This window comes from Panthera leo, chromosome D3 (genome assembly GCF_018350215.1).
Source record: "Panthera leo isolate Ple1 chromosome D3, P.leo_Ple1_pat1.1, whole genome shotgun sequence".
NCBI lineage: Eukaryota > Metazoa > Chordata > Mammalia > Carnivora > Felidae > Panthera > Panthera leo.
This window is the reverse complement of record NC_056690.1, coordinates 66877189-66891215: the sequence shown is the minus strand read 5'-3', so window position 1 is coordinate 66891215 and position 14027 is coordinate 66877189. Positions and strand designations below refer to the sequence as shown.

At 43.4% G+C, this 14027-nt stretch overlaps 1 protein-coding gene across 1 annotated transcript in view; it reads left to right on the top strand.

The window, feature by feature from the left end:
- LOXHD1 (lipoxygenase homology PLAT domains 1) overlaps positions 1–14027 on the top strand; it is a 162447-nt gene that overhangs the window by 48370 nt on the left and 100050 nt on the right. Inside the window, exons 7-8 of the mRNA XM_042910747.1 lie at positions 4714–4837; positions 7339–7589. Of these exons, the coding sequence (XP_042766681.1) occupies positions 4714–4837; positions 7339–7589 (375 nt within the window). The remainder of the gene's footprint in view (positions 1–4713; positions 4838–7338; positions 7590–14027) is intronic.

The following is a 14027-nucleotide window of genomic DNA, read 5'->3' as shown; positions in this document are numbered from 1 at the left end:
TGTTTTTGAGAGAGGCAGCACAAGCAGGGGAGGAGCAGAGAGAGAGGGAGACAGAATCTGAAGCAGGTTCCAGGCTGTCAGCGCAGAGCCCAATGTGGGGCTCGAACCCACAAACTGCAAGATCAGTGACCTGAGCTGAGGTCGGGTGCTTAACCCACTGAGCCGCCCAGGTGCCCCAAGCATCACTCTTCTTGAAAGAATAAGACAAGTCCCTAAATAATTATACTTACTATACCCATATACCCCTAAATTTCTGGGAGAGTCCAGCTTTCAGTGAACATTCTGTCATGAGAGTCCCACAAGTAAAGTAATGTCGATCAGATCAGATTTCCTGGCTTGAAGAGTAGAAATCAGAATTACCATGACTTTAATGCCAAGCAGGATGAGATAAAAGTCTTGAGTAAGGAACGCACCAAGGTGGTGGGGGTGAGCTGCGTCTCACTGGGCAGCAGGGGTGCCCTGGAGCTGGGCCATGAAGATGGGTAGGGGTTTGCCAGGAGGGGCAGGGAGGAGGACTCCTGTGGTCAGATGAGGAGGAGCCAGAGGGCGAGGCAGGGATACTGAGTGGATCTGGGCCAGAGCACAGGGCTCAGAGGACTGAGAAGTGGGAAGTCATGTTAGGGAGGAAGGTGCGGGCAGGACCACTGCAGGCCCTGATCATAATAAGCCATCAGAGGCCTTCACTGAGCAGTAGCCTGAGGTGGTGGGGGGTGTGTGGGTGGGCTCAGAAGAGAGGGAGTGCAGAGGGTGGAGAGAATCCTAGGCTGTCACCATTCAAATGCTGCCATTTACACTTATTTATATTATGGGACATCGTTTTATAGTTTTTCAGTGTGGTGGCTGAGACCTGGACCATATGGGGAAGGATGGCCTCTTGACAGGGAGAAGATCTCACCTTCCCTTGGTGGGCCTCAGTTTCCCCCAAGGAACATTCTTTTGCTTTTCCACAAGCTAGATGCTGAGATTTATTTTAGTGGGTTCATAAACTCCGAAAGTCTTCCTCCTTTTTTCTCCTGTGTCAGAACTTACCTGGTCTTTGCCCTTTGATCTTAGAACTCTGGAAGGAAGCCACAGTTCTCCAGTGGTTCTTGAAATGTGATGATGGCTGCCTATGGGTCACAGGTTACTTTTACTGGATAACATATATCCATTTTTAGTCTTTATTTATTTTGAGAAAGAGGGCACAAGCACAAGCAGGGGTGGGGAAGAGAGAGAGGGAGAGAATCCTAAGCAGACTCCATGCTGTCAGTGCTGAACCCGACTTGGGGCTCAATCTCATGAACCATGAGATCATGACCTGAACTGAAATCAAGACTCAGATGCTTAACCGACTAAGCTGCCCAGGTGTCCCCATTTATGCATTTTTAAAGGAAAGATTGAAAACCCCTTGAAAGCAGAGGCTTGTTTTACATTCTTTGCCTGCCCTCATGCCTGGTACATAGTGGGTACGCTGTGTGGACCACTCAGATTGTGCACATCTCGGGCACCTTGGTGCATGAGTACGAGGGAGGGGACCCTTCATCCTCCTCAATTTGCTGTGTGTGTGGGTTTCACTTCTGCCCAGAACAGGCCTCTGTTCTAATAGGTTATATAAAATTGGTGCACATTTTTTCAGTGTAGAGCAGGGAGAGCTGTCGTGAATCATACGTGACACTCCCCATCGATCTAAAATCTACTGACTCCAGGACCCATGCCATGTGCTCACACGGGCACGTTTACCTTGCAGGGTGGGGCGGAAATGAAGGCCCCAAGGCCCTGGATCATCTGAGTGTATCTCTAAACCATCGGGAAGAATAGGGAAGAAGTGACCCCTGCTTGGGCAGCTCCATCTTTTCCTCCTCTTCTTTGGGGTAGAAGAATAAGCTACTTTTACCATTGGCTGGTCCGATCTTATGACTCTGCTATGTCCTTGTGGCTGCTGAAGACAGTGGGTTCCACCGTGGACAGGCCTTCTCTGGCTGTGGCCTCATCTCCCAGGTGGCTCGTGACCCCTGCTTGCCCTCTTGCCTCTCAGAAGGCCAGCGCTGCCTGGGGGCTTTCTGCCCATGGAGAGTATTCCTCCAGGAGATAATGGTTCTTGCTTTTTATTAGGTCATTGCTTCTGACTGTCTGTCTGTCTCTCACACACACAGTGTCTGTCTCTCTCTCTCTCCCCTTTCCTGCCTCCAAGTATGTGCTTCTATCAGTCATGGTGAGGGGCGTTTCTATTTCCCCAGTCCTATTTTACAGCGGTCCCTGCCACAACAACAGAATCTGGGTAACAGTGGTCTGGAGGGAACACCACCATTTCATTCTCTTAGCGAAAACCATTCCTGACATGTCCTGGATTCTTGAAAGGAACTCCATGAAATCCCAGAGGTGTGTGGGCAACTTGTAAATGGAAGTGGGAGAGCCGCTCACTCCTCCCTCGGAAGGGGCTCTTGGTTATGACTGTCTAAGCATCAGGGGTCATGAGTGAGCCACAACCCAGCCAGCAGAGGCCAGGACGCCTCTGAGAGAACCCGCTCCCCACCCACCCACACCCCTGTACAGTCTTTACATACGGCAGTCGGCACGTGGTCATTTCCCTCCCTGCCTCCCCTTCTCTGCTCCTGCCCACTGAAGGATCACCGTCTGCTACCAGACGTGCTCCCAGATACCCTGCTCCCCGGGAGCCAGCTTCCTCCAGCCTCATCTTGTAGACCTTGGGGCCAAAAGTTTTGATGAATAATTGTTTACATATTTTAATATGCATCTAGAAAAGGTTTTTTTTTAATTTTTTATAATTTTTTTAATGTTTATTTTTGAGAGAGAGAGAGAGAGACAAAGCAAGGGAGGGGAAGAGAGAGAGGGAGACAGAGAATCCCAAGCAGTCTCCCAGCTCCGAGCTGAGCTGTTGGCATAGAGCCTGATGCAGGGCTCGGACTCATGAGCCACGCAAGATCATGACCGGAGCTGAAGTCGGACGCTTCACCCAGGCACCCCTAGAAAAGTTTAAGACCTGTTCATGGACTCTGATACTTTCTGCACCAGTGTTTAACCTCTCATCATCTCTCTTGGCCCTTCTTTGTATTTAGTATTTTGGAAAATCTAATTTTTCCAAAAATGTATTCAATATTGTCTCTTTCCTTCGTGGCTCAGCTAGTTTTGTCTTGTAGAGGTAGTTAATGATACACGTTCTATTTCTCAGATTAGCTAAACTTCTCAGGTGAGGAATTTCCATCAGACACCAGGCCAGTAGGGGGCCCTTTATTGATGACAACCGTGAGGGTGGTATTGATGATGAGCTGTGAGGGTGGTGTTCTCGCTCTTGAAACCGTGGCTGGTACGCTAGTCTGTGAACACTGAAAGACAGAGATGGTGAATCTGTATGCCAAGGTTTATTAGGAGGCTTGATAGCTTCTCTGGTAAACGAAGTCCTGTTTTCCTTCACTCTGCTTTTCCAACTTTGTGGGAGCCAGAGTGAAGGGGGTTAGGAGGCGGGCTGAAGCCTCAGACCTTTGTCATTGACTCCCCAGTCTCCCCCTAACACGGAGATGAAAACCACCGAGAAATGTGCAGATAGAAATGTTGTGAGAGGCTGGACTTTGACAGCAGAGCCCTCTCTGGCCTGTGCCACAGTGGCCTCCAGGTCAGCTTTAAAGTACAGACACTCCATCAAATCAGCAGGCTCTGAAGGGTGACTCACACCAACCAAACTCACAAGGGACTGATTTATAACCCAAAGCCTGAATGCTGGATATATCTGAGGAGAGAAGGTTGGGAGGACAGTGGCTTCCAGTCACTGGTTCAGGCCACCGGCTTTTCCCTAGTGGGTGGTATCCTTAGGAAAACAGCTCTTAGCCCAGAAAGTTCTTTTTTTGAAAACGGGATTAGAATAGGGTGAGATGGCTTCAGGCAGCCCAGTGTGTGCCCTGTTTCCACACTGCAGACATTTTGATCTTAGGAAGGGAGTCTTTCATTGAAATCGTCACCCCCCGCTGCCCTTGGGCAATCTTGGGAACACCTGGGCAGACACTTTCACTTTCCAACTCACCCTGTCTCCAGATGCTTCTGCCTGCACAGGGCTACAACTGGGGGAGAGATTCTAGTTATTGATGAGTCTGCTTATCTTAGAGTGGGTTTTCAGTTGGGCTCCTGGCACGCTTGAAAGGGCCTTTCAGCTCCTTGGTAAACTCTGAAAGACATTCTTATCTCAGCCTCGCCAGCCTGGCCCACATGTGAGTGCCCTGTGGGAGGCTTTGTAGACGGCCACTTCCTTTATCCTTGCTATCAGTGGCTGATGTTTTCTGACCTGATCACCAGCCCCTGGGATTCTGTGTGCCTCATTTGGGGCTTGTAATTCTCCTTGCGTGGACTCGGCTTCTCACCGAGGGTAGGGTCCCAGGCTTCAGCAGGTGGGGAAGGCGATGCTCTCGTTGCAGTCTGTAAATCCAGGCTTCACACCCGGGTCTCACAGGGCACATCCTGCCAAATTTCCTGCACTTAGTTGTGAAAATGATCTGCAGCAGAGGAGGGAATAGTGGCTCAGTCATTCAAGTAGGAGGTACTTGCCAGTCGTCCCCATGTGCCTCTCAGTGCTTTGCAAAAGGCATGTGCTTGTGCTAAGCTTTCCCTGGGCCACAAAGAAGGTGAGAGTGTATTCTTAGAGTGCATTCAAGTGATGGAGGTATTCGATCACCAGGTGCGCTGTTAGTGACCCTTGCCGTCCCCGCCCTCGCTTCTCCTTCCCAGATTGTCATTGAAGATTTTGGGAACAAGAGAAAATATGACTTCCCTCTTAACCGCTGGCTGGCCTTGGATGAAGATGACGGCAAAATCCAAAGGGATATCTTAGTGGGAGGAGCTGAGACCACAGGTAGAACTGAGAAAGGGGAAGCACGATTGGCTGGTATTTCACTTTCTGCCTGAGGTTCGGTGTTCTCCTTGGTGGGCCTGGAGGCCTGTGATCCAGCAGGAGCCAGCCACTCCTCCTGCTCTTGAAAGTGTTCCGTCCCTTTGTGCTGGAGCCTGAGGCTCTGCTGATGCCAGAGGAGGCGGGGGAGGTGCCCCTGAGCAGATACTAACTTTCAGGGCAGAAGAGATTAGCCACTAGGTGAAGCTGGGATGTGAACTCCTGTTCGCAGTGGATGAGGGTGTGGATTTACTCTTAGCTCCTCTTACTATTGCGTGCTTCCTGTATGCCAGGCCCCCTAGGCACTTGACCCGTTTTGTCCCCTTTAACCCTCACAAGGACCCCGTAATATAGAAACTTATCATTTCCATTTCACAGAGGAGCAAACTGAGTCACATAGGCATTGAGAGACCTGTCCAAGGTCACGCAGCTGGCAAGTGACAGATCCGGATTCGGGCTGCCACCTTAGTCTCCACCCTGTGCGGATTCCACAGAAAACCCGCACCTCCCAGCACGGGAGTTTGTGGATGTTCCGGAACATCAGTGTCGTGAATGTGCCCATCTGAGAACGTGCTCTGCTGCACAGCATCCTGTTGCTTAGCACTGCACAGAGAAGAGGTCCAAGTCCTGGGGCACAGTATGCAAACTGCTTCATGGTTTGGCTGCAACATATGTGTCAGCTGAATCTTCCAGCATCTTGTGTCACTTCCAGATGCTCACCTGTCTCGCTCCACCTCATCAGCACACCTTTTGCTCTTTCCTGAACCTACACCCCCTTTACCCTCCTTCTGCCTCCTTCTGCCTCATCCACTTGTCTTCTGCTTCTGCTGGGGGGTGGGGGAGGGAGCTTCTCTCCCCTCGCCTGGCCCTCTCCTCATCCGTGCCTTCCCCCACCCCGCCCTGAGCTGCTGGCCTTACTCTTTCTCTCACTTTATCTTTAGAATATCTTTCTCCTCAGCCTGTAATGCCATTTCTCTTCTCTACACTCCTCAAATTCCTGCTCCCTGTCACTCCCTCTGAGCCCTCCCTCCTTCCTGTAGACGGGCACTCCCTCCCTTCCTTTGCACCAGACACTTGGGCAGACCTTGACTGCTATCAGTTAGGAAATCACACGTTCCTCTGCTCCAGCACTTTCCAGCCTTGCACGTTATTTGTAACTGAAGCTTGCATATTATTTACTCAGAAACAGATAGGAGGGGCGCCTGGGTGGCTCAGCTGGTTAAGCATCGGACTCTTGATCTCAGCTCGGGTCTTAATCTCAGAGTCGTGAGTTCAAGCCCGGTGTTGGGCTCTGCACTGGGCATGAAGCCTACTTAAAACAAAACAAAACAAAACAACAACAACAAAACCAGATCCCAGAATGGGTCTGCTCTGACCCCTTTAACCATATCACTCTTACTGACCTCCAGTGGTAGAGGAGAAGGAGAAATGTCTGTCAAAGGCTGGGAATTACTGGTAGCCTGGGCCATGGGATTATGTACTGGGTGTGTTTTGGAGAACACAGAGCTGGAGACACCATTTGTTCATCTTCTAGTCTCCCTGAGGCCTTGCATGTAGTAAGCACTCAGTCAGCGTTTGTTGAACAAAGGAAGGTGTAAACGTTTCAATGAATCACGCATCCCGTAGCTGCATGTGGCTAGCTCCAAAAGACTTTCAGGATTTTCATTTCCCTGGGTCCGGGGCTGGGGGTGAGGCAGGGGGTGGGGTGGAGGGGTGTGAGCCTGTACGCCATTGCCTTAGACTCCAGAGCAAAATGGAGGGAGGCCAGACCTTAGCAGAGTTTCCTGTCCAGATGCTGGTCTTTGGTGTTTTCTCTTACTCAGTCCCATGTCACAGCTTAATCTCCCTTTGCTGGCTCTTGCCCAGAACTTCATGTCCTCGTCTCACCTCCCGACTGACCAAAACCTCAAATGGCCTGACCACAATGTGCTCTCCTTCCCTCACTCTTTCCTCAACCCAGCACGTCAGGCTCAGACATTAGTGCCCTCTATTAAAAGTTATCTTTTTAAGTTCTGAGCAAAAGAGCAAGCAAAATGAATCAGCTAGCCCCGAATATAAATCTCCATTAATGGAGTTGACTATTATAATTCAATCAGACATAACAGAATTCATCCGGCAGCTATTAATAATATGCACATGGTAATTAACATTAATAACAAGTACTATTCTTAGCCAACTCAAATCCCTCCTTCTCTCTGTTAGTTTCTTGTAATCAGGGCTGGCAGCTTCTTAGGGTAATACCTGCAGTTTATTCCTAAACTCAGATACATTGACACACAAACTGAAAAAAGAGCACAAAGCGGAGAGGGGCACTGGATGTCATCTGGGGAAGGAGGACGAGGGGGGAACGAAGACGTGTGGAAGAGGGAGGGCCTAGGGAGGCGGTAGCCAGGGAGGGGAGACTTGGGTGGGATTTTGTAATCAGCTGGCACTAACTTTCTCCTTCCCTGTTGCTTCCACACCAGCTATTTCATATATTGTCACCGTCTTCACTGGGGATGTCCGGGGTGCCGGGACCAAATCCAAAATCTACTTGGTTATGTATGGGGCCAGAGGGAATAAGAACAGTGGGAAAATCTTCTTGGAAGGCGGTGTGTTTGACCGTGGCCGCACAGACATCTTCCACATCGAGTTGGCTGTCCTCCTTAGCCCCCTGAGTCGGGTCTCCATCGGACACGGCAATGTAGGCGTCAACAGAGGCTGGTACTGTGAGAAGGTAAGGGATGCCCCAGGGACGGCCCTTTCCTGATTCAACCCCTCTCTTCTTTAACTTGAAAATACAAACTCTGACCTGCTTCCTGCTTCCTGCTTGCGTTGGACCAGCTACAGAGCACGTGGGCAATCCCTTTCATTGGGCAATTGGATTGGTAACATGCCCGTCCATCTTGTTCTGCTTATGGTCAGGAATGAGGGCTGCACTGTGCACGTATCCAAGGGCCAGACTGCAGGATAGCTTATCTAGAGGTAGTAGTTGATAGTTACAAACTATCCTGATTCTTGGTGTAGTGTTTCACTTCACCTTATAAATCTGTCAATCAGCAAGTATTTTTGAATGTATGTTTGCATTGTGGAATACTTATGCTTTAAAGCATATACTCAATGAAAGTAAACTATAGATAATGATAAGAAAACAAATACACATTTTGTCTACCACCCTACTTAAGAAATACTTTTCCAATACTTTTGAAACTCCACTGTGCCCTTGCCCAATCATAAAATTTTCTTTTCCCCAAAGAGCATACACTATTATGAATTGTTACCTATGTATATATTATTTGTATGCAGCAGTTTTCATTCAACACTATGCTTTAGACATTCATCTGAATTGGTAACAGAAACTGTAGTTCATCAATTTCACATTCATTGCATTGCATGAATCAGTCACCATTTATTTGTTCTTTAATTTACAGACATTTTGGGGTTGTATTTCTTGATATTTGCTAATATAAACAATGTTGCCATGACATTCTTATACATCTTTGTACAAACATCCAGTTGGTTGATAGTATATGTTCAAGTATCTTTTCGTAGCTTGCCTACAATGTTCTTTGAGCAAGGGAAGATTTAATTTAGAAATGCTTTATCCAGGGGCACCTGGGTGGCTCAGTCGGTTAAGTATCTGACTTTGGCTCAGGTCATGATATCATGGTCCACTGTTGGGCTCTGTGCTGACAGCTCAGACCCTGGAGCCTGCTTCGGATTCTGTGGCTCCCTCTCTCTGCCCCTCCCCTGTTCACGCTCTCTCTCTCTCTCTCTCTCTCTCTCAAAATAATAAATACAAATTAAAAACAATTTAAAAAACCCTGTAATTCTTTTAAAAATATAGATTCCTTGACTACAATGCAAGTCTACTGAGTCAGAATTTCCAGGTAATTGGGATATTCAGATAATTCTTATCATTAAGGAAGTTTCAGAATCACTGATTTACTAAATAGTAATTCTTTCTCAACTGTTCTAAAAAGGCAATTTAGTCTCATCAAATTCCCCAAATGTATGGTTTTGCCTCTGAGCTTTTTTGTCTGTTCCATTTATTGATTTAATTTTTTCCGACACTGATACAATACTCACTCTCATCATTTCATATCTTTATGTAAGTCTTGGTATCTTCTAGGACAAATTGACTCATCGTATTCATCTTCCTTAGGATTGTATTGATATTCATGGCTCTTAACCCTTCCATAGAAATTTTAGAATTTTCTTGCCAAGTTCCATGAAGAATTATGTTCAACAGAATTCAATTGGATATGTAGATCCATTTGGAAGAATTGATATCTTTACTAAGTACTTTTTATATGTATGAGCATTATGTACCTCTTAAAATTTCGGTCTTCTTTAATATTTAGGTCTTCTTTAATATTTCCCCTTTTTTCCCCTTACTTTAAAAGTTTATTTATTTTGAGAGAGAGTGAAAGAGAAAGCACATGTGTGTGTGAGCCGGAGAGGGGCAGAGAGAGAGGGAGAGAGAGAATCCCAAGCAGGCTCCCTGCTATCAGTGTAGAACCCAACAAGGGGCTTAATCTCACCAACTATGAGATCATGACCTGAGCCGAAATCAAGAGTTGGATGCTTAGCCGACAGAGCCACCCAGGAGACCTAGTGTTTTTCTATAGTTTTATATCTTTCTTGATAAAGATCTTGCACGTCTTTGTTAGATATATTCATAGAGGCCTTATAATTTTTGTTCCTATTATAAATGATATCAATTTAAAATTATATTTTTAAACTATTTGTCTAAAATAGAAGAAATAGAAATACTCTGTAGAAATAGAAGTACTTTCGTGCATTGAGTTTACAAATAGCCATCTTACTAAACTTTAATTAATTATAATTTGTCTACAGATTTTGGGAGAAGTTTCTTTATAGAAACTTTGCTGTTTGTGAATGGTGACAGTTTGGTTTCTTTCTTTCCAAAGCTTATATTTAATTTTTTTTTTTTTTTTTTTTTTGTATTTGACCACATGAGCAGTACAGTGCTGAACAGTAGGGTTAATAGTAGACATCTTTGTTTTGGTTTTGATTTTACAGGAACTGCTTCTAATTTTCTATTGAGGTAATTATGATTTTTGAGGGGTTTGGTAGGTAGTCTTAGATTAGATTAGGAAATCCTCTTCTATTTCTGTATTGTTCAAAGTTTTTATTATTTATTGTTGAATTTTATCTAATGCTTTTTCTGCATTTAATGCTCTAGTCATGAAGCTTTTCTCTTTTACTTGTCAATTTGGTGAATTAGGACTGCATTTTCTAGTGGCAGACCAACTCCGAATTTCTTTAAGACAAACTTGGTCATAAAAGGTTTTAATTTTACATGCTTCTGGAATTGGTTTGCCAGCATTTTATATAGAATTTTTGTGTATATGTTCATGAAGGGCATGGCCCTTAATTTTCCTTTCTCTTATAGTCCTTGGCAGGTTTGATCCTGTCATGGAATGAGAAATACTCTCTTTCCTGAAAGAGGGTGTATAAAATTGCAGTGATCTGTCCCTCAAAGTTTGGTTGCAGTCTCTTACAAAATTGTGTGTGTGTGTGTGTGTGTGTGTGTGTGTGTGTGAGAGAGAGAGAGAGAGAGAGAGAGAGAGAAAGGGAAATTACTAATTTTAAAAAGTTGTGTTTGTTTTGCTGGTTATAGAATTATTTAGGCTTTCTATTTCTTCTCGAATGTTTTATTTATTTATTTTTAATTTTTTTAAATGTTTATTTATTTTTGAGAGAGACAGAGACAGAATGCAAATGGGTTAGGGGCAGAGAGAGAGGGAGACACAGAATCCGAAGCAGGCTCCAGGCTCTGAGCTGTCAGCACAGAGCCCGACGCGGGGCTCAAACTCACGAGCCGTGAGATCATGACCTGAGCTGAAGTCAGACGCTCAACCGACTGAGCCACCCAGGCGCCCCATCTTCTCAAATGTTTTAATGAGCTGTATTTTTCTTGGAATTTGTATGTTTATAGGTATCAAATGTATTGGCACTTACAACGTTAGTCTTATACAGCATTCCCTTATCTTTTTAACTTCTGCTGCATCTATAATTATGATCCCCTTTTTATTTCTAACATCATTTGTTCATGCCTTCTTGCTTTTTAAAAATAGCATTCTCACAAAAAGTGGGTTTAGTCGTTTTAAATAATCAACATTTGGCTTTGTTTATAGTTCATTTTATCTCTATTTCCATCTTGTTGATTTCTGTTCTCTTAATTCTCTGGGTTTCTGTTGTTGCTATTTTTCTAAATTCTTTTTTTTTTAATGTTTATTTTTGAGAAAGAGCATGTGAGCGGGGGAGGTGCAGAGAGAGGGGGACAGAGGATCTGTAGTGGGCTCTGTGCCAACAGCAGAGAGCCCGATGAAGGGCTCGAACTCACGAACTGTGAGATCATGACCTGATGAGCTGAAGTTGGACTCTCAACCGACTGAGCCACCCAAGGGCCCCATTTATTTTTCTAAATTCTTAAGTTGGATTCTTAGCTCATTAATTTTTAGCCGACTTGTTTTCTCATATAAGCATTTGATACTATAACTTTGCCTCAGAGTAGTGCCCTAGCTGCACCCCACACATTACACTATGGAATATTTTTATTACCATTCAGTTTAATTTTATTGCTTCATTTAAAAATCAACTTTGTTGAGGTATAATTGACATAGAATTATACTGTGCAGTTCTATGAGTTTTGACAAATTCATATACCATGTAACTATTACCAGAACCGATACACAGAAATTTCCATCACTGCAACCTGTTTCTTGTGCTCCACCCACCCCCGTCAGTCTATACGGCTCCAAACACTAACATGATTTCAGTCACTAAAGATTAGAATTGTCTTTCTTAGCATTTAATATAAGTGGAATCATGCAGCGTGCACTCCTGTGTGTGTGTATGCGCACGTGTGTGTGTGTGACTTCTTTTAAACAGTATAATATTTTTGATATTTATCTGTGTTGTGTTGCATATTAGTAATTTATTATTTTTATCACTAAGTATTATTTCATTTTTAGGGTTTACAAGTTCGTTCATCCATTCAACTGTTTGTGTACATTTGGGTCACTTCCAGTTTTTGTTCTTTGTCTGCTATTATGAGCAGAGCTGCTATGAAAAATCATGTACAAGTCTTTGTGTGAGCATGTTTTTAATTTTTTTGGGTAAATACCTAAAAGTGGAATATCTGGATCCTATGGTAGATATACACATATCTTTTTAAAGATCTCCCAAGCTGGTTTCAAGTGGCTATACTGTTTTGTATGCCCATCTGATGTATGAGAATTCACTATCGTTTGATATTGTCAATCTTTTATTTATTAGCTATTATAATGGGCATATCATGGTATTTGATTGTGATTTTAATTTACATGCCTCTGATTACCACTTATGTTGAACATTATTTTCATGTGCTTATTGGTCATTTGTATATCTTTTGTGAAGTATCTTTTGACTATCTAAATTTTTTTTGTCTTTTCATTACTAATTTATAAGAGCTATTCATATATTCTTGATAGAAGTATTTTGTCAGATATATCTCTATATGTTTGTGGTGTATTAAGTATAATCTCCCAAAGTGTGACTACCTTTTCATTTTCTTTTTTTTTTTTTAAGTATACTTATTTATTTTGAGAGAGCAAGAGCGAGCGAGCAAGGGAGGGGCAGAGAGAGAGGGAGAGAATCCCAAGCAGGCACCACACTGTCAGTGCAGAGCCCCATGTGGGGCTCCATCTCACAAATTGTGAGATCACGAACTGAGCTGAGATCAAGAGTTGGATGCTTAACTGACTGAGCCACCCAAGTGCCCCTCCTTTTCATTTTCAGGACAATGTTTTCTGAAGAGCAGAAACTTTCAATATTGATGAAAGGCAATTTGTCAGCTTTTTCCTTTATGCTTTTTTATTTTTGCTTTATGCTTAGTTATTGTTCTACTTAAAATTTTTCTGTGACCCATTAGCTATTTTGAGGTGTGATTTTTAGGTTTTAAATACATGTTCTTTTGTTGTGTTTTGTTATTTATTTCTAATTTAATATCATTTCAACCAGCAAACATAGTCTGTATGATGCCATTTAAGGAGATTTGAAATTTATTTTACAATGCATGTTCAATTTGCGCATTTGTTCCTAGAGTTGAATTTAAGATTTTGAGTTTATATATTAAGTTCAGTTTATTAATACTTTTATTATTTGAATTATCTATTTCCTTACTAGCATTTTATTTGATCTATTAATTACTAAGAAAGATGTGTTGAAATTTCTCACATGAGTGGTAGATATTTCAATTTCTTATGGTAGAGCTAACAGTTTTTGCTCTATATAGTGTGAGGCTATGTTATTAAGTGTGGAGTTACTATAGCCTCTTGGTGAATTAACTAAATCTTTACCATAATCCAGTCTGACACCATCTGTCTTTTAACTGGCAAACTTAGTCCACTTATATTTATTGTACTTTCTGGCATGTTGGTTTTTCTACTTTTATAGTTTTTGTTTCTTTTGGATTGGTTGTTTTTTTCCCTTGATACTAAATTAGAAATTATATTCTATTTCTGGTTTGTTTTGTGTTGTTGTTTTACTGGTTACTCTTGAAGTTTTACCCTACATACTTAATGTGGCAAACCCAAAATTCAGTTACCATCTCTACTTTCTTTTTGGCAAGGACCTTGAAAATCTCTAATGGTAATAACCCTGCATCTGGGCCTCATGCTATTCTCACTTAGTGTTTTAGCTTATTTTAAATTATTTTCAAATCCACACATGAGATACAGTTGTGTAGAATCACTGTTTAGATTTACCTACATGCTTGCCAGTTTGTTTGCTTGCCATCCCTTCTTGCATCAGAGACCTTATTTCTGGTGTCCATTTTCTTCTTCCTGAAGTTCACACTTTAGAAGTTCCTTTGGTTAGGGTCTGTTGGTGGTGGGCTCTGTTTTTGTTCATTTGGGAAATGTTTTTATTTCATCCTCATTCTTGAAAGATAATTCTGGAGTACAGAATTCTAGATTGAGTTATTTTGCCCCTCCCCTCCCCCAGGCATTTTCTGGCTTCTGTTAGTCTAATTGCTGTCAGCTCTCTTTTCTGTCCTGATGCTCTTATCTTCTTTTTGTCTTTGGCATGCTGATGCTTCTCTTTGACACATCTAGGTGTCCCGACACATCTAGGTGTCTGTGTATTACTACTTATTCTGCCTGGG